The following is a 19,926-nucleotide window of genomic DNA, read 5'->3' on the forward strand; positions in this document are numbered from 1 at the left end:
CATAATTGTCTGCCTTTCGGGCAACATTTTTACTTGGAAATATTCCTTAGTTTCTGCAAAAGCAGTTGTGGTTTTCATGGACAAATATTGGTAATTAAAAATCTGAGCCTCATAGCTTCACAATCACTTCCCTCCCCCACCCACTGCTGTCTCACAGCATGGGCTATTGTCTGTCCTACAGCTGCCCCTTCCTTTTCTCCCTTGTTTACAGCCATCAGCTTGAAGACAGTCAAATCGCCTAAGAGAAAACAATTAACTAAGAACAGCAACCTTGGTTTATATTAGAAGAATTGAGTTTATGGGGCACTCTTAATTTATTTGCAGTTCATTAGGTAATGTATCTTTTTAGATTTATAGGGCTTGCAGATCCAGAGCTATTAGTGTACGGTCTTGAATTTTCTCTGTATTTCCTGCTCCTTGTTCAGTTGTGGACATTACATAAATGCAGTTCTACCGGAGAGAAACTTGCACAGTAATAGTATATGCAAAGTTAGCTGATGCCTCTTAAAAGGTTTTGAAAAATCTTCTGCATAGAAACAAGTCTTAGGTTATTTTCAAATGGCTTTTCTTCCTCCATTGATTTCCTACCAAGGACACTTTCCTGGAAAGTACTTTATATCTTAAAATGGTTTCTTTTTAGCATCTGCAGTGATAAGTTGGCACTATCAATCCTCTGGTGTAACTCTATTAAAGGCAGTGGAATTACACCAGGAATTAATCTGGCCTGTGATTTAATGATTTTCCACAGCAACAATTTGATATCACAGAAGATGGTGACTACAAGTGGGGAATAAGCATAAGGAAAATTACAATTTAACAAAGAGCTTGTCTTCATGTAGATGTCATTAGAAATACAAAAGATAGAAGCAGATTTGCTTAGACCAGTTTGTGTCAGGCCTTTTCACAGGTTTGCAATGGGAGTCCAAGGAACTGCCTAGCCATAGCAGGACATACACACTTTGCTTTCAGAGGATGGTGCCGCATCCTCTATTTGGGACTGATGTCGCTCCTGTTTAAAAATCAATGGGAGTTTTACCATTGACTTGTATGATAGCAGCATCAGGTTCTGAAAAAACATAAGACCCTAATTCAGCAAAGCACCTAAGCCTGTGCTTAACTTCAAGCATGTGAGTAGTCCTATTGACTTCAGTGGACTAATCAAATGCTTAAGTATTTTGCTGAATTAAAACCAATCTTTAGTACTTTTTTTGTGTAACTTCATATTCATCAGTCTACAGTGACAGTTTCAGAGGTAAGAACCCCATTTTAAAACAGTGTATAAAAAGTGTGTGTTTCTAATTTGAGTTACCCTGCACTCGTCTATATTGACTTTAATTTCCTTTCATGTTGCCCAGTAGCTTATCTTGTCTTTCTGGAATTCCTCAAACTGTGTCAAGAGTCAGGATGGTTAAGTCATTTTTGTTTTTGCTATATTTCATTATCATTCTGCAATATTCACCCTCCTTCTTTCCCTATTTCCAGGACTCAAAAAGATCAGAATCTCTCATGGATATGCATCATAAAAAATTAAAGAGCAAAGCAACTGAAGATAAGAAACCTCAAGAGAGGAGGCCATTTGACCGAGACCAGGACCTCCAAGTCAATCGATTTGATGAAGTTCAAAAGAAAGCCCTGATAAAGAAATCCAGAGAGTTAAACACCAGGTTTTCACATAGCAAAGGCAATATGTTTTTATAATGCAAAGATATGACTTTTCTTTCAGGAGAAATCTATTAAACTTCAGCAACTTCCAAAAAAAGTACATTTTTCTGTAAATACTTGTGTGCAAAATAAATTTCTTTATGCTTAAAAAGGAATGTTGATATGTGATATTCTTATATGTAAATATAATATTTAGGAAATGCACACAAAAAAGTTACACAATCTGTAGTGTATAAAAATTGGAAAAGATATTTAGTTCAAAATTGTTGCAAGATAAGTTGTTAACCACCTTTTTAGATCAACCTAATATTTCAAAAAGGATAAATTTAAAAGTGGTTATTGTGACCCTTTAGGATTTACCCAGGCCAGTAAAGCATTCAGTGACCACCTGCCCTGCAACTCTGGGTGCCTTGAATGTTATGTTTCTGTGGCTCAACCCAGATAGCAACAGCCAGCCTACAAGCATGCAGGTCTCACCCAGCTTCCACCGTGCAGTTACTCATTGCAGAGGGACCTCCACAACCCTTTCAGCCCCAAGTTCTCCCCAGAGATCTTTCTGCAGTGCTCAGTCCCCTCTTATTGTAGCACCCACAAAACTATCAATTTTGCTGCTCCTTTAACAAGGCAGTACACAGCAGCTGGTTCTCTCACTCTTCCCTTCAATCATATCCCTGAGTTGGTTTATATAAAATTAAAATGTTCATTAACATAGACATAGTTTAAGTGATAGAAATGGTTGCAAAAATATGCTACCAAGACTGAAATGCAACAAACTATAGTCTTTTTGTTCAAAAAAGTTCTCCCCATAGTCGTTCTTCCAGCATGGCTGGCTAGTCCTGGCTGAGGATCAATTACATAGTTTGAAGTGCTTGATTTTCTTTGTCTCCTGTGGTGAAAGATAACATCGGGGATCTTCCCCCCCCCTTATAGTCCAGTAAACATTTGAAATGTATAATCCTGAAGTGTATCCCCAGATAGTTCCTTTCCCCTGCTAGCTCATCCCCAACTTGTGACTTTTACAATGCACATAATCTTCTTGCAGTCTACGATACAAATGGCTGGTCCACTTTCCCTTGCCACACTTGGCTTGAGGTGTCAGCCCCTTTCCTTTGTCTGGGAAAAACTGCTATCAACTTCCCCTGATATGCCTGGTGTAGACATTTTTAGTTACATATTTCCAGCACATTAGTATAATTCTTTGCAGGTTAATTGTACACACATCAGAATATTGACCAGTGAGTTCTTAGTTTTCTGATGACATTAAATGCCCCCATTGGATTTAGTGTGTGAGGTGCACTGAGCTGGCCAGACTAGCTGAGATTCATTGCTCCATACTAGGGAGCTCCATACCATTTGGCACGGAGGTGCTCCTAGGGTCAGAGTTATATTACCTAAATGCTGATTTAAAATGGGCCTTACAACAGTGTTGAAAGTTTGTTTTTTTTCCCCGCCTCCTGCTGGTTTCTGAGATACTGGGTCTGATCTGAAGTCCAAGGAAAGGCTCCCATTGGTGTCAGTTGGTTTTGAATCAGGATGTTATAGGGCACACATCCTTGGAGTGCCCCGTTGCCTCAGTGTCTAATATCACCAGTATCCTCAGCTCCACCACCACCTGCAGGCTACCTGAGTCTTCCATGGCTCAGCCATCCAGCCAAGCCCACGTTCAAACCCCTTCTGAATACTCAGAGTCCCAGTTGGCAAACAAAAATGGTCCTTCACCCCTCCTGAGCTCAACTCTGTTTTTTCTCACTCTTGTCAGAGTTCCAGCTCCCCTGGCTTTCCCCCTGCTGGGAGTCCAAATACAACAAACAGGTGCTCTACCCCTGCCAGCCTTTTTTTCCCCTGAATGCCCTAACTCAGGGCTCCCCCCACCCCAAAGCCTACCCTTTGCATTGGCCTCTTCTGTTACCCTCTTAGACCACCATCCCAGACTGCCTCCCAGCTCTACTCCTGTCATTCAGCTCTCCAGCCCCAAACTGCTGGGCCTCTCTAAAAGCACCCAAACGCTGGCCTCCCAGACCTGACAACAAGCATCCCCTACTGTCTCCCTTCCCACCTTTGAAGTGCTTTGACCACCTTCCTTTGGGGATCACCCTCTTACCTCTAAGCCATAACTCAGAGCTTTCCCTTACAGGAGCCAGCACTGGTTCTCCCTAGCTTGTAAGCCCAGGCCTTGCCTAGGAACAGCACTTTCCTTTCTCACCGCTGGGATCTCCCTTCCTAGTTTTGCTGCCTCCTATTTATGCTGTGCCGGCAGAATTCTAGAACTCAGCTTCTCCTTTGCTAATTGGCTAACGAGCCACCATCTGGAACAGGTGTCGTTTAGAGGGTCATCATGGGCCAGTTAACCCTTGATTCTCCCTGAAGGTCCCAGGCTCTGTATCACCTGACTGGAGCTGCTGCTGACAAGTATAAATTCAATAGCAGCTTTCACCTAAGGAAAAGGTATTGTTTTTCTGAAAATTGTGTGTGTCTACATATAATTCTTAAAGTATTGTATGTAATCTTCATAATTTTTCTTTTAAGTGCTCTTCAAGGGAGGAGCTGAATTGTGGTTCTGTTAGCCTTCAATGGGCATGCCCAGATGTAACAAGGCATAATTTGGTTTGCAAATTTTTATGTATTAATAGGGATATATGAGAAAGAAAGAACTGTATTTAACTCCAAGCCTGTTTTGAGTTTCAGGACCAAGCCATGGGCAGGGGTGAAGCTTCCCTTGGGGAGGCCAGCTCCCTGCCCCACCTTTTCTGCCCAAGACCTCACCCCCACTCACTGCTCACAGCCCCCATCCCCCTGTGGCCCTGGCTGGGGCAGGAGCGCTGAGAGCCGCAGTCGGCTGGGAGGGTGGTGGAGCTATCTGCCCTGGCTGAAGCTCTGAGCCCGGAGCCCCTCCCCGTGGTGCCCCTTCTGCCTGTGGCCCCACCTCATTCAGTCCATTCCCCCATGGCCTAGCTCCTGTTCCACCCACATTCTGCCTCTTCTCCCCCTTGCGCCGTGCCCCACCCCCACTTGTTCCTTTCCCGCTGCGACCCCAAGACCAGAAAAAGCTCTGTGCTCCTGCTGCAGCGCCAGGGCCGTAGCAAGGAGTGAGAGCTTCTCCAGCCCTAGGCTCGGGGTGGGGAGAGATTTTTCAGAGGGCCCCTGACCTGCCTCCCCTCCCCCTGGCAGCATTACGTGCCACCCATGGACCAATCTAATTTCCTTCTTTGACATGGTTACTGATCTAATGGATGCGGGGGAAGCTGAACATTAAAATGGCCATACTGGGTCAGACCAAAGGTCCATCTAGCCCAGTAACTTGTCTTCCAACAGTGGCCAGTGCCAGGTATCCCGGAGGGCATGAACAGAACAGACAATCATCAAGTGATCCATCCCCTGTCACTCATTCCCAGCTTCTGGCACACAGAGGCTAGGGACACCATCCCTGCCCATCCAGGCTAATAGCCACTGATGGGCCTGTCCTCCATGAATTTATCTAGTTCTTTTTTGAACCCTGTTATAGTTTTGGCCTTCACAACATCCTCTGGCAAAGAGTTCCACAAGTTGACTGTGTTGTGTGAAGAAATACCTCCCTTTGTTTGTTTTAAACCTGCTGCTTTTTTTGAGGGGGAGGGGGTGGAAATCTGGAACTGGGTTCACACTCTGGTAATCTTTAAGGCTGGTAACAGCCAAGAGCTGGCTGGCTGGCTGCAGCACACACAGACATAGCTGGGAGTGATTTACATGCTGGAGGCTGTTTGATTGGGAGCAGTCCAGGTTGGTTGCTACAGTAGTAAGGCATTGTAAAGGGCATCCCAGGTCACATGGCAGGGGTGACACAGTTACTCACTGGTCTGAATTGTACCTGGATATGTCACACTTGGGTCTGGTACTAATCAATATTTTCATGAATGGTTTGGATAATGGAATGAAGAATATGCTTATAAAATTTGTGCATGACACCAAGCTTGGAAGGGTTGCAAGCATTTTGGAAGACAGGATATAAGGATTCAAAATGACCTTGATAAACTGAAGAATTGGTCTAAAAATCAGTAAGATGAAATTCAGTGAAGACAAGTGCAAAGTACTTCATTTAGGAAGGGAAGATCAAATGCACAATTGTACTAGCCAGTAGTTCTGCTGAAAAAGATAAATTGAATATGAACCAACAATAGAATCATAGGACTGGAAGGGACCTCAAGAGGTCATCTAATCCAGGCCCCTGCACTCAAGGCAGGCGTACGTAATAACTAAACTATGCCTGACAGGCATTTGTCTAACTTGTTCTTATAAAACCTATAAACTTATAATAAAGGTAATTTATTCCAATGCATAACTACCCTGCCAGGAAATTTTTCCTAATGTCCAACTTAAACCTCCCTTGGTGCAATTTAAGCCCATTGCTTCTTGTCCTATCCTCAGAGGTTAAAGAACAATTTTTCACCCACTTCCTTGTAACAACTTTATATGTACTTGAAAAATGTTATGTTCCCCCCACCCCTCTCGTCTCCACTCTAACAAACCCAGTCTTTCCAACCTCTCCTCATAGGTCATGCTTTCTAGATCTTTAATCATTGTTGTTGCTCTTCTCTGGACCTTCTCCAATTTGTCCACATCCTTCCTGAAATTTGGCACCCAGAACTGGACACAATACTCCAACTGAGGCCTTATCAGTTGGGAATAGAAATTAATAGGCAGAAAGTTTAAAACAAACCAAAGGAAGTACTTCTTCACACAACACACAGTCAACCTGGGGAACTTGTTGCCAGGGGATGTTGTAAAGGCCAAAAGTATAAATGAGTTCAAGAAAGAACCAAATAAGTTCATGGAGGATAGGTCCATCAATGGCTAATAGCCAAAATGGTCATATATATAACTCCATGCTCTGAGTGTCCCTGAGGGAATAGACAGGTGATGGATTTCTCTCTAATTTTCCTGTTCTGTTCATTCCCTTTGAAGCGTCTGGCACTGGCCACTGTCTGAAGACAGGATACTGGGCTAGATGAACCTTTGGTCTGACCCAGTATGGCCATTCTTATGTTCTTCTATTATCTTCTGTTGCCTCTCTAAAGTCATTGAACTTTGTAAGATATAGGCAAGGACAGAGGCCATCTTTGGCATCCACCACTAGACAGACTGAAGGGGCCAGAGCTCTGCAAGCTGAGAAAGATGGACTCTTCAATCAAGGAGGGGCAGAAGCCACTGGAAATTGAAGATAGGTGAGAAACCTGCTTAGGCCAAGACATTTAACCTGGGAAGACAAAAGAAGTAATGAGCTTAACCTGCAGCACAGAAGATATATGTTAATTAGGAAATCCTTTCTAACAATAAGGATAATTGACTACTGGAATAGGTTACCAAGGGAGGTTGTGGAATCCGCATCATAGATGGTTTTTAAAAACAGATTACACAACTTTCTAGGGGTTGTGTAGGTTTACTTGGTCCTGCCTCAGCATGGAAGCTGGACTAGATCTCTCAGGGTCCCTATGATTCTGTGACTTCCATGAGAAAAAACACAGTTTGTATTTGTAAATTGAGCAAATTTGATTTGGAAATCAAGATATAATGAACATGAAGGCTTACGATATCGTTCCAGTAACTTTAATACACAATCACACTTTAATCTCAGCAAAGTTACAGAAATTTGCAGTTACGTCTGAAAATCCAGACCAGCACACAGACATTCACTTATGTCCTTTTATCACTCTTACTGCTCTTTCTTGCGCAACAGCATAAGCAAAAGTCAGTGAAATCACCTGTATTATTGACATTAACTCTATTTTAAAATTGTCTAATTCAAGTTCATAGGCTTTGTCTTTATTTTAATTCCCCTGATCCTTTTCAAGGAGGCATTGAGAGAACCAAAACTTGTCTATGTAAGTAATTTGGTTAAAAAAAGACTTCAATGACTTATTTGAAGGTGATGTGAACTTTTCAATTATTACATGATAAATATAGCATGGCTCACACCATAGTTCAGAACAGTTACTGTGATATACTGTGTCTGGGGTTTTTTACCTCAACAGATCAGCAACCCACACACTGCCATGTTTTCAGTTGTTAGTTTAATGAGGTAATACACAGGCCCTGCAAAAAGTTAATGTGCACAATAGTTAGTTTCTAAAACAATAATTGAAAAAACAATGTAGCCTTATCTGCAGAACATTGTTGTTAAAATCAGTTGGTTTTGAGGTAAAGCTTCTTAGTTTTTCAGGGGAAAAGAAGGTTTGTGTTTAGGAATAAAACCACCAAAGAGAGGTTTATTTATTTATTTATTTTATTTTTGAAAATAGGCTTAAATCAGTGTCACAACAAATTACACCTCAATAGGCATTGGCTTCTGGACAATCTCCATTCTCACTGGTGATTGCAAGAACTCTACCTCCCCTCCAGTTGAAGATTGAATAACATTCCTGTGGCAACTACAACATTGCTGACATGGAAGTGTAATATTAGGAGAATATTTAATATATTTTAACTTCTTTGGGCATTATTTTGCAGCTAGAGACAAGGAGGAGGAGCTGCATTCTCTGAACAGCCAATTATTTATGGCCCACAGAAAATGCTCCCCAAACCACAGTTAGGATTTGCCTAAGGCAGTGGTTCCCAATCTGTATCAGGTGTCATTTTATGGCAAAGGTACTTGACTAAGGACTCCTTGAATGAGGATTTCTCATATGAGTAAAGTTTGCAGGATCAAGTCTTTCACCATAAAAAGTCCCTTGATGTTAAAGCTTGGTTGCCACTGAAGTCAATGGATAAACTCCTAGTGATTTCTGCGGGAGCTGCATTTAGTTTGTTCCTGAAGTGGAGAGTTATAACAAAAATACCGACAGACTTGTTGCTACAGCAGCACATTACAGTCATTTGGCACCATTTCAGCCAGTACGCCTTGAAGTATGGGGTACACAATTCTAATTATCAAAGCCTTGATATAAATTTGGGAAGTCATTTTCTCTGACCTGATTTTTTTTTTCCCCAATGCCTCACTTACTCTGGCTCTGATGAAGCACATGCTAGAAACCACAGTGGGAGAAAATAGCTGATTTTTTATTGAGAGTTTAAGCTTTTCATTTTTTTGTGCAAATTGAGTGAACTTTCAAGTTGGGTTAGTACACAAATTAATCTTCCCCTACTAATGCCAAATCATCTCCTAGGACACTCATTAAAATAAACAGTAACTCACTAAATTAAAAGCTCTGAAAGCTTTTATGTGAAGAGATGAGCTGTTCTCTACAATTTGTGCAAACCGAATAGCATTTGTGCTAAAACTCTACAGAATCTCAGTTAAAAACCAGTGTTTAGGTCATGAAAAGTCCCCAGTATAATTTCTGGGTAACATTTGTGGTAATCAGCTCCTAAAACATATGTAAGAGTCTCTCTGTTGCTATTCTATGCTGCCAGCCTATATGGTGGCATGTCAATCTATGACTGGTCAGGAAATGTCAAAGGCAGGTTTAAATGGACTTATTCTGGGTTTAAAATGCTTGTCTCTGTTTTGTGGAGCTGAGTATATTTTTAAATGTCTTAATTAAAAACAATTCACAACAGTGATAGCCTCCTTTTATGAACTATACTTTTTAAGACATGCTTGAAAATCCAACCATAGTGAAGCCAATAGAAAGAAGCATGCACTATGGCAGGTAAGATGTAAATGAAGAGGGTTAAGAAGGAATATGAAGGGGGAATGGCTGGATACGCAAATAAAATAAAAGCATTGTTCATATCAGAAGCCTGTAAGAGAATTAACTAGTAAATCTACTATGTTACCAGGAAGCAATAAAGGAGAAAAGGGACATCTCAGAGACTTTAAATAATTTGTTTGCATCGTCTTCACCACAAGGCAATGAGATACCATGATGAATAGAATAAAGTAGACTGAGATGCCGATCTGCGTTTCCAATATACACATGTCATCTCTTACATACAGTTACAATGTATGTACTACTCATGTCAGTTTCACCTGATGATGTGAACTTTACAAATAGTAAAGAGCTAGTGAGGAAATGCAGATTTTAGACTCTCATAGTGTAATTTTGTCTGTAAATAAAGGGTAATTTAATGTTCTCAGGTTAGCAATGTCAGAGTGCGTTGTTTTTTGATTATGCATTTCTGTTCAGTGGAATTTTTTCCTCTCAGAATAAAAGATTGTTCCAGGAATTGCCTTTAGGTTTATTTCTACTATGTAGAACTGCTTTCTTTAAGTATGAATTTTAATATTAACTCAATACAAAACTATAACTACACAACTATATCAACTGTACACTAAGACTGAACATGATAATTAGCACTTAAAAAATCAGAATTTGCCAAAGTTAAAGTTGGGCATATGCAGCCTTAACTCTGACCCCTTGTGCATATGCATTATGAGTCTTCAATTACATGATTATATATTATTCTCAAATAAAATAGAGTATACATGGTTTTTATAACTGGACGCAATGTATAGTATCTTGTAATACGTTTTTCATTCTTGTATTCTTACATTATTTTAATTTTCATGGTGGCCTGATATTTCACATTCAATTTGCAAAGGCTCTGAGCTCAGCCAAAATCTAAACCATTGTTCACAGGAACAATGAAAAGAACGCCTCAATGTCATCTTTTTTTCCCCAGCTATTTGTCAAAAAAGATTGCAAGAATTTTTTTTGTTTGAATAATATGGAGAATGCAGTCTAATAATAATACTAGTGCTTCTGGCTAGGGCTTGGCATTGTTTAGACAAGCACTTGTAAAGCTTCCCTGTGTGATTCTGCCAGTGCAGATGGTGTCTTTGTATCTGAGGTCATTCAGGCGTGAATGTACTACCCTAAACCTGTCCTAAAGTTACGTTCCTATTAAATGCACTAGAATCTCCTCTGATGCTCTCAGCCCCATTAACCAAACGGAATTGTAGTTTTGATGAAAGCACAGAAATTCCAGATGCATATGGCAGACTTTTTTTTCTCCCCCCTGACATGGAGCTGCAGGCATATACTTCCATTTACTCATAGCTGAGTTAGTTTTTGCACAGTCTTTTGTGAGCTGCAACTAGCTTTCTAAATGAATTGCTAAAGCCCTTTCTCCAAAAAGAGATGATCCTGTCCTTTGTTACATATTAGAGGGCCTGATTCTCTACGCTGATACGCTGATTTTAAACTGCTGCATTTTCAAGGAGTGTAATTGAATGTATTCTGGTTTTAAACTCAGCATATCAGTAGTGAAACAAGACTCCCCCACCCCCACCCCAGTCTTTTACAGTTGAATCTTAAGGCTTCCCAGATAGATAGCAACAGAGAATGCTGTCACGCTACCATGAGCAGCTGCAGCTGTATTTTCTTTCAAATGAGCAACCAACTTTATAAATATTCCAAGTGCAACTCTCATAAGTGGACTTTGAGAAAGCAGTTATGTCCCACACGCTCAGCTGGTGTCAATCAGCATAGCTCTGGAGCTCCCAGCACTCTAGAACACATGGAATTGCATCAGCTGAGAATGTGACCCTGCATTTCCACATACTCGCTTAGGGCCTGATCCTGAGAGGTGGTAATTTAATGAGATTTGCAGCTACGTCTCAGGTTCTGGCCCTCACTAGGAGTTCAGAGACAGTTTTTATAATCATTTGCCTATGGAGCCCTTTCCTTCACTTTGAAATGGCTGCGAAAGAATACTGGTCTATCCTATAAGGTGACAAGATAAGAGTTGTGTCCCCCTCCAGTATTCAGTCATGTACACAGAATTAGCATAAACTTCTGATGATTTGTTTAAAAGCATCTCAGTTATATACATTAAGTGGATGTTTAATCTCACTGTTTCTCAGAGCATCAGATCAAAGTGAGATGGTTTCTGCTGTGGTAGCACAAGGGTGACCAAAGTGCAGGCTGTTGGCTGCCCATGGTGTTGGTAAAGCCGTCCTGGTAGAGTACTCAGCACTGCAAATGGTCGCATGAGAAGCATGGTGCTGAGAGCACCGATACTGCAGAGCCCCTCTCAGGGCCGGCTTTAGGAAGTGCGGGGCCCAATTCGAACAGTTTCGACGGGGCCCCAGCAGGGATGACTTTAAAAAAACAAAAAAACCACACATGTAAAAAACCACGTGGGGCTTGTACTCACCGGGCGGTGTTCTGAGTTTTTGGTAGCACTTCGGCGGCGGGTCCTTCACTCGCTCCAGGTCTTCGGCGGCACTGAAGGACCCACCGCCGAAGTGCCGCCAAAGACCCAGAGCGAGCAAAGGACCCACCGCCGAAGTGCCGCTGAAGACCCGGAGCTCCGCCAGGTGAGTAAAAATTAAAAAGGCGCCTCTAGCCAGGGAAGGGATTCTCACTGGGCGCAGGGCCCACTTAGGCACGGGGCCCGATTTGGGGGAATTGGTAGAATAGGCCTAAAGCCGGCTCTGGCCCCTCTTGCTAGGGACCTGCTTTTTCTGTGGTTTTAGAGTCAAATAGCTCCTTTTAAAAACCTCTGGATCGCAGCAGAGAACACCTCATGGAGAACTAGAGAGACTGTGCTGCAGGGAGCAATCCTGCACAGGCAGGGAGGTGAAGTGGGTGGCCACACCATCTCTAGACCCTATTATCCAAATCCTTCCCTCCCTATGTCAAACCCATGTTTCCCCATGTGAGGAGACAAACATGAACCATGTGGGTGGAAGTCCCTAAATTCCGCTGTACGTTCCTCTCCAGAGTAGCATAAATGTGGCAAGGGATAGGGCTGGCACACAAGCAGACGCCAAGGATTCACAAGCCTCTAATCCAGGTGATTTCTAGACCAAACATGTCAGCTTGTTCAGTCTCTGTATATGCCTCCCACTTCCTCCCTCAGTGCTGGCAGCACAGCTGTCACTTGTACTCCTTTGGCAAGGTGCGCACATAACCCTGTCAATGGGAGCACACGTGGGGTGTGAGTTGTTGCCAGTAGTATTGTTTTGCACTGCTGATTCTGACATCAGTCACAGATGTTTGCTCCTGGAACATGGTACATCAAACAGCAGTTCCTTGTCACCTTCCCCTTCTGTCTCACTATAGCCTCCTTGTGCTGCAGGATGGATTTTGCTGTAAGTACAGCAAAGGAATTGTTGGTGACTCTGCATAGTCACTCCAGCCAGACAGGGTTTAGAAGGACCTGATCAGATGTACTGGGAGTTAATGGTGCTCAGCCCTTTGCCAGATTAGGCCCAGATGCATTTCCCCTTTGTCCTGCCCTGTAGCAACAGGCTCAGTTGTTGGCATCATTAAATACCAGGGCAAAGTGCCAGCTTTTCTATATCTCTCTGCAAAAGAGAGGGGAATGTATGGCCTTATGGTTTAACCTAACTGATTTGACTACATTAAACATAGAGGGCCTGGTTCTTATTTACACTAAAGCAACTTTACACCATTCTGGTAGTTAAGGGCCTGATCCTTTCCCCCGCCATCTGATTTCTTTGCAATGCTCCTTCTGAAAAGCCAGTGGCTTGCAGTGACAGTTTTAGTAAGGTATGCAACAACTCACTTGCCTTAGGGGGTCCAAAATAGTGTTTTCCATGCGGCGTGACTCACTCGTACGGTGCGTGCGAGGTCATGCTGTGCGAAGGATGCCATTTTGTTCTGGAGGCCAGATGGACAATGCACAGCCAGTCAGGCATGCAATGCATGCCTTGCATAAATAGATGGCATGCCCCCTGGAAGCAGCTGAGGATTCCCTTTGCCTAGGGGAGTGCCTGGATGGTGCTGGACTAGCGTAGCCCATTCTATCCTGCCCGCTCCTGGTCCTGGTCCCTCCCACCACCCTTCCCTGCACTGGGGCCATGTCTAGGGCAGGAGTGCGCCAGTCATCCTGGGGAAGCAGAATGGTCCCTAGGGGGATGGTAGAGCCATTGCAAGTTAGCACAGCCATTTTGTGTAGTATTTCAGGAAAAAAGGAGTACAGTTGGGAACAGCCGCTTCTTCTTACAACCTGTTTCCTGATCTGTACAAAACGAGGTCAACCTGGAGGAAACTGTTCGGCAACCAACAAGGATTCTTTCCAGCTTCTAAGGTAATTTGTATCTTTTGTGAACCAGATGAGGCTCAGACTTTCAAAGCACATATGCAGGCTACAAATAATTTGACTGAAATGAAAGGCAAGAGTAAGATTTAATATGGATGATCTGCTTTAGGGTGTTGTACTGACAGGTGTTTAGTAGTGAGTGCTTTTTAATTACTAGATTGGAATAACAGTCTTCATGGAGTTTCTGCTCTTCTACCTTTCCTTGCTTACAGGAAGCTCTGTTTCCTTGAAGTGTTTTTCAAAGGTGAGCAAGTAACCATCCAGTTTGATTCCAGATATCCAAATTCAACTTTCTCCAAAAATCCTAGTTATCTGAATCCAGAGTGTGTCGTCCCCCTCATGTTGCCCTGTTAACTAGTTATCCAAACGTTTTGGATGTCTCCCAGGCCATTCAGATATATGGGAGTCTACTGTATTTATAACACTGCATTACCTGTTACCTTCATGTAAGCACACATCTAATACCCACATGTGTAAAGAGACAGACTTGAAAAAGCCTTCAAAGGGGTTGTAAACCTGCATACCGCATTGCACAGCTTGCTCAAGATGTTACTTAAAATGAAAAGGCCTGAACCTACAAACTGCACAGAGGACCCAATTGTGCTCTAACTGAATTCACTGGGAATTTTGTAAAGTACAGCTATAATTTTCAAAGAAAATGTGTATGATCAAGTGCCATTCTGGTTAAGCCACCGGAACCCATAACTATGAAACATCATATTGCCTAGACAGTACAAAAATGTAGCTAGAATAACTTGACTCACCTATACCTTTACTAAGATAATACGAGGGTTTGGACTAGCAGAATGTGTCATTCAGATATGAAAGGAGCCAACAGAGTGCTCAGATACTGACTGCCTAAAGAATTCCAATGAGTGTCTCAGGGAATGAAAAAGTCAAGACCACCAAAACTTTGTGTCAGGCAATGTGATGCAGATGACAGTCTCCCTAGCAACCATTGAAAAATTCTGTTGCTATAAAATGAAATCTAGATAGCTATTTATTCATGGGTCAGATGTTGTTTCTCTCTCTACCATCTATTACAAAAGTCACTGGGCTTTTAATTGCCTCTTCAAAATCAGCAAGAAAGAGGAAAACAAGAGAGCCAAAATAGGCACCCATGGGCACAAAGTGAATGTAGTATTTTTAGTGAATTTTTTTTTAAGTTTTTACTATTGTAAAATGCCTCAGCACTGTGTTCCCAAGGGCAGTGAAATCAAGGTTAATGCAGAAAGACACACAATGCTTGTATTCATTATTATGCTGTGTACAGGAGCAGAGCTTGTTATGTGAATGTAAGCTTCTGACAGAGCTTGTGATCATACATTCAGTTGTTTGGCAACTACACTGTCCCCTAATCAAGTGTTGATATTTAATTGTTTTTGTATAGCCTGGGGACTTGGCTGTACAAGGGCAGCAGGTATACAAGCTCCAGTCTGAGTTTTTAAAACAGGAGCCAGGCAATAAGACCAAGGCAATAATATTCCATTTCGGAAATGGCATAAGTTGCAAATGATGGACTGTGTTCTGGCATTAGTCCATGTACAGGACTCCCCAGTTAACTCAATGGAGAGTTCTGCATAAAATAGAGAGGAGGATATAGTCTGATGCAGGGGCAGCTCTAGGATTTCCGCCGCCCCAAGCACGGCGGCACGCCACGGGGGGCGCTCTAGCAGTCGCCGGTCCCGCGGCTCCGGTGGACCTCCCGCAGACGTCCTGCAGAGGGTCCGCTGGCCCCGCGGCTCTGGTGGACCTCCCGCAAACGTGCCTGCGGATGCTCCACCGGAGCCGCGGGACCAGCGGCCCCTCTGCAGGCACGTCTGCAGGAGGTCTACCGGAGCCGCGGTCCCAGCGGACCTTCCGCAGGCATGCCTGCGGGAGGTCCGCCGGAGCCGCCTGCCGCCCTCCCGCTGGGATGCCACCCCAAGCGCGCGCTTGACGCGCTGGGGTCTGGAGCCGGCCCTGGTCTGATGCAAGTGTTTGTGTGTCTTCATGAATTATAAACAGAACTCACAGTGATGCCTGTAATTAAGGTTGCCTAACACTTTCCCTTATAAGACTCTGTTTTCAGTTGCTTATAACTTTGCCAAATAACTCCTTGGCCTGAAGTTTTCTATGCCTCAGGATTATTTTTTTCTCTTTTAAAGATTTTTTCAGAGAACAAAGTTGATATTGTTTTGCCAATGTAAAAAAATTCTTATAACCCTTTCATTGAGAAGTTCTTACACCTCCATCCATTGGAGCAGGAACTACAGATTTGGTGAGGAAAGGGTCTTTCAGTGGAATCCAAAAAGTACCTTTTGCTGTCCATGTGAAAATCTACCCAAATTTGGCCAGGTAAGGAACCTCTGAAAAATCTCAGGTTGCACATGCTCAGTAGAGACTGGTTAGAGTTTGGCAGCTTAATTCTTTTTAGATTCCATCTGCACTGGGATATTGCAACCAAGGGTGACAGGCTGAGCAGGACTGCTCCTCCCACCAGCCGGTGCAGTGCCAGGCAGCAGATTTGTGAACAGAGAGACTGTCTCTCCTGGGCTCTCAGTGATCTTGCTGCCAGTATCCATGAAAAAGAAGACATCTCTGCTCATGTCTGGCAACAAAATCCTGTGGTCAGCAGTATCAAAGGATATTGATATATCTAAAAGAATCAGCATGGACAGTTTGTCTTGTCTATTGCTAGGAGGATATAATCAGTAAGCACAACCAGTATGGTTTCTACTACATACCAAAACTTATAACCAGATTTCCCAGAGTCAAGGAAATCTGAGGAATCAAGAAACAGCCACCATTGCCCTGTCTTAATATTCTCAGTAACCTTCCCTAAAATGGGAGATGGGACACAAGTTGATCATCAGGCTTTCAACATCAAGATTTAATTTATTTATTTTTAAATGTAGCCTCAGGATAGCTTCTTTCAGAGCTGCTGGAATCCTGCCACCCATTGTGATGGCATTTCCACCTCATCGAGGACTGGAAAGGATTAAGGTGGCCAAGTAGGCATATTAACTCCACAGGCTGCACCTAGAGGCAGAGACAGGGAGCAGGGAATTGACTGCAAGCAGGCTCAGCTGGGCAGGAACAGGTGAGGCCTATAAAGCCAAGAACCTGGCAACAGACAGAGGCTGCTGAGAAAGGAAGCAGTCACAACCTGGGAAGAGCAAGGAAGGTAGGTAGGTTTGGAGTTAGCATTCCCAGAGAAATGGGGGAACCAAGAGTGGAAGCAGTCCAAGGAAGAAGCACTGAGGGCTCAAAGAGTAAAGCTCTGCTAGGTTGAGGGTCCCTGGACTGGAACCTGGAGTAGAGGGTGGGCCTGGGTTCTCCTACCAGCCAGTGAAGGAGTGGTACTTAAGGCAGTGAATGTGAAGACTTTTTGATTTTGATATACCCCAGAAGGGGGGAATGCCGAGTGACTGGCTGGAGGGCTGAGTCATGAAAAGGATGCTTTGGTTTATGGGATGAGAGGGGAGCTACAGACCTGAGAGAGAGATGATGTAATGGTATGTGACCATGGGAAGAGTATTGGCCTCAAAAGCTAATCCCCAGAGTGGCCAGGAGGAGATGCCTGATGACCGGTAGGTGGTGCACACCCATAGAGACATTCTCAACCTCCAATCTACCCAGTATTTTCCTGATGGCCTTCACTAGTCAGGAAGGACGAGGGTCCACATCACATGTTGTGCCACAAAGCTGCCCCAGCACCTCTGTAGTGATAGTGACCAATACTGGCTGAAAAGCAGACAGAGAAGACACAGTATGTGGCCTATCAAGAAACAATTACGTTTCAATGGCAGCAGAAAGCTCAGTCAGATTCGGAACAATTTTATCTGTAAAGTCACAGGAAAGTTTTCCACAGTGAGGAAAAAAATTTGATTTAGCAACCATGCTGAGACAGTGAGCATTCATCAAATTCTCTACCACTCATAACAGTTCCACTGTGCCACACTTTGCAGATGCTATGTTTGGAGAAAATAAACCTTTTAGTCTCCCACATAGCCCTGGCATAGTATCTTAAAATCCCAGGATGCTGCAATTGGTATAAACTAGTTCAGAAATTCTAAGTAGTATGAAAAAAAAATCAGGCCCTAAGTGTCTCATGTTGTACAGCCAAAATTAGTACGCCTTAGTTTCTCCATGAGCCAGTTCCCCATCTGTAAAATGGGGATAATATTACCACCTCACTGCAGTGTTGTGAAGATAAATATCTATGAAGATTTTTTTTATTTAAACCACAATGGCCAGTTACACTAAACATAAACACTTAATTAGTCCTATCTAGGTCCTGTAGTATGTCATAATCCTCAACTCTATGGCACAATTCAAAAACTATTTTTTTATTAATATAACTTTGTGCCATTCCTTTTTACATTTTTCTGTACTAGGCTTTTGAATTCCTATTTACTTAAGGGTATGTCTGTCAATCCTCCTCCTCATCCCCCCCCTGCATTTTTAGCTGCTTTGTCTACCATTTCATTCCCTGCTATCCCAATATGCTCTGGGTTTCAAGCTAATGCTACATGTATCACCATCTGTACTAACTCTGTTATTGAACATAACTTCATTGATTAAATCACTTCTACATACGGAGACATCCATTTTTATTGCCATATGGCCTGATATTGAATCTGAAAAAAATGACGGCTGCTGCTAGCATTATTGCTACTAGTTTGGCTGTAATGACTGCTACATAGTACATCTAAAAGAATATCTATTTCCCAATTTTGGTATTGTATACCAAAATTGGGAAATAGTCAGCTATTCTTTTAGATGTACTGTGTGTGTGTGTGTGTATGTGATATGACAACTTACTCCACTTTTCATCTATACACTGGTACCTTTAATTTTTGACACATACTGTCTATTATTAAGTTTATAAAATCTAAATCCACATTTGGACATGTGACTTCCCATCCATAAATAGTTTTCCCATGACTAAAAGTTTTGACTTCATTCAGCTTTTCCTTGTCTTTCAGCTCCTGCAGCCACACTTTAACTTGAACAGCATGTGGAGTTCTAACATCGTGTGCTATAGCTCATCTATTGAATTCCCCACAATCCCCAAATGTGTTTGCTACTTCATCATTGCAGTTCCCATTAGCTTTGGCTCAGAAAGTTAGGTCCAGTAGTTTCACTCATAGCGTAACTGGCATTTCACTAGACGCTATCTGTAGCACACATATAGATGTTGTAAAAAATGTATCACATGTAATTCATAGTGCCTTGGCTTGTATTAAATCTAATTTTTTAAGTTCTGATTTTGATGCTGACCCATCAGCCGTAGTTAATAAGTCTGATTAAGGCTCTATATACCACCAGTAATGTTTTCTTCTCTATCTCCCAATTAGTCCCAGCAGGACTTAAGCTATTCTCGTAGCTGAAGTTGCATATCTTAGATCGATTTTTCTCCCCCCGCCCACTGTAGACCAGGCCTAAGACAACTAAATATTAGATTGTGATTCTCTTCAATGCCTTTTAATCTGGTAGAAAGTTGCACTTTGGTTTTCATCATTCCTCATACCCTGGAAAGTTTCTGCTAAAACTTCTGCTTCCTCATTATCAGAATTTCTAATTATGTTGTCAGTCCCAAAATGACCTGGGATGTGGCTACTCTTAGGCCTGGTCTACACTGGGAGGGGCGGGGGATTGATTGATCTAAGATATACAACTTCAGCTACGCTATTCTCGTAGCTGAAGTTGTATATCTTAGATCGACTTAGATTGACTTACTTGGCATCCTCGTGGCGCGGGATTGATGGCCGCCGATCCCCCCTCGACTCTGCTTCCGCCTCTCGCCCTGGTGGAGTTCCGGAGTCAATGGGGAACGTGTTCGGGGATCGATGTATCGCGTCTAGACAAGACATGATACATCAATCCCTGATAGATTGATCACTACCCGCTGAATTCCATTCATTCTTCTAATCTGCCCATGTATTTCTGATGTGTATCTTTGTTTATCTGCCCACAGCACTTATTCCAAGTCTTTGATTTTTTTGTATAATTCTTTGTGCTATTACCTGATTTCTTTTACACTTCATTAGATTGGCACTATTCCTTGTATTTATTTTTTGCTTTTTTTATAGGATTTGTTCCTTTTATAACTACCATTTTGCACTCCTCATTCCACCACAGAAGTGAGGTTTTCAGTTTTGGGGTGCTTCAGTAACCTAGTCTGTCTACAATAGCTCCTGCTATTGTTACATTATCACTGAAATTCTGTCATCACTCACACAATGATTATTCAAATTCAGTACACTTACTTGTAAATAGCTCCCAGTTAGCTTT

General features: G+C 42.6%; 1 protein-coding gene across 4 annotated transcripts in view; it reads left to right on the forward strand.

The window, feature by feature from the left end:
• Window positions 1-1,809, forward strand: part of GPALPP1 (GPALPP motifs containing 1) — a 28,961-nt gene extending 27,152 nt beyond the window's left edge. For all 4 annotated transcript variants that reach the window (XM_045013108.1, XM_045013117.1, XM_045013100.1 and 1 more), the window contains one exon: window positions 1,483-1,809. In XM_045013108.1, coding sequence (XP_044869043.1) covers window positions 1,483-1,698 — 216 coding nt within the window. In that variant the 3' untranslated portion in view covers window positions 1,699-1,809. The remainder of the gene's footprint in view (window positions 1-1,482) is intronic.
• Window positions 1,810-19,926: the final 18,117 nt, after the last annotated feature.

Source organism: Mauremys mutica, chromosome 1 (assembly GCF_020497125.1).
Source record: "Mauremys mutica isolate MM-2020 ecotype Southern chromosome 1, ASM2049712v1, whole genome shotgun sequence".
Classification (NCBI taxonomy): Eukaryota; Metazoa; Chordata; order Testudines; family Geoemydidae; genus Mauremys; species Mauremys mutica.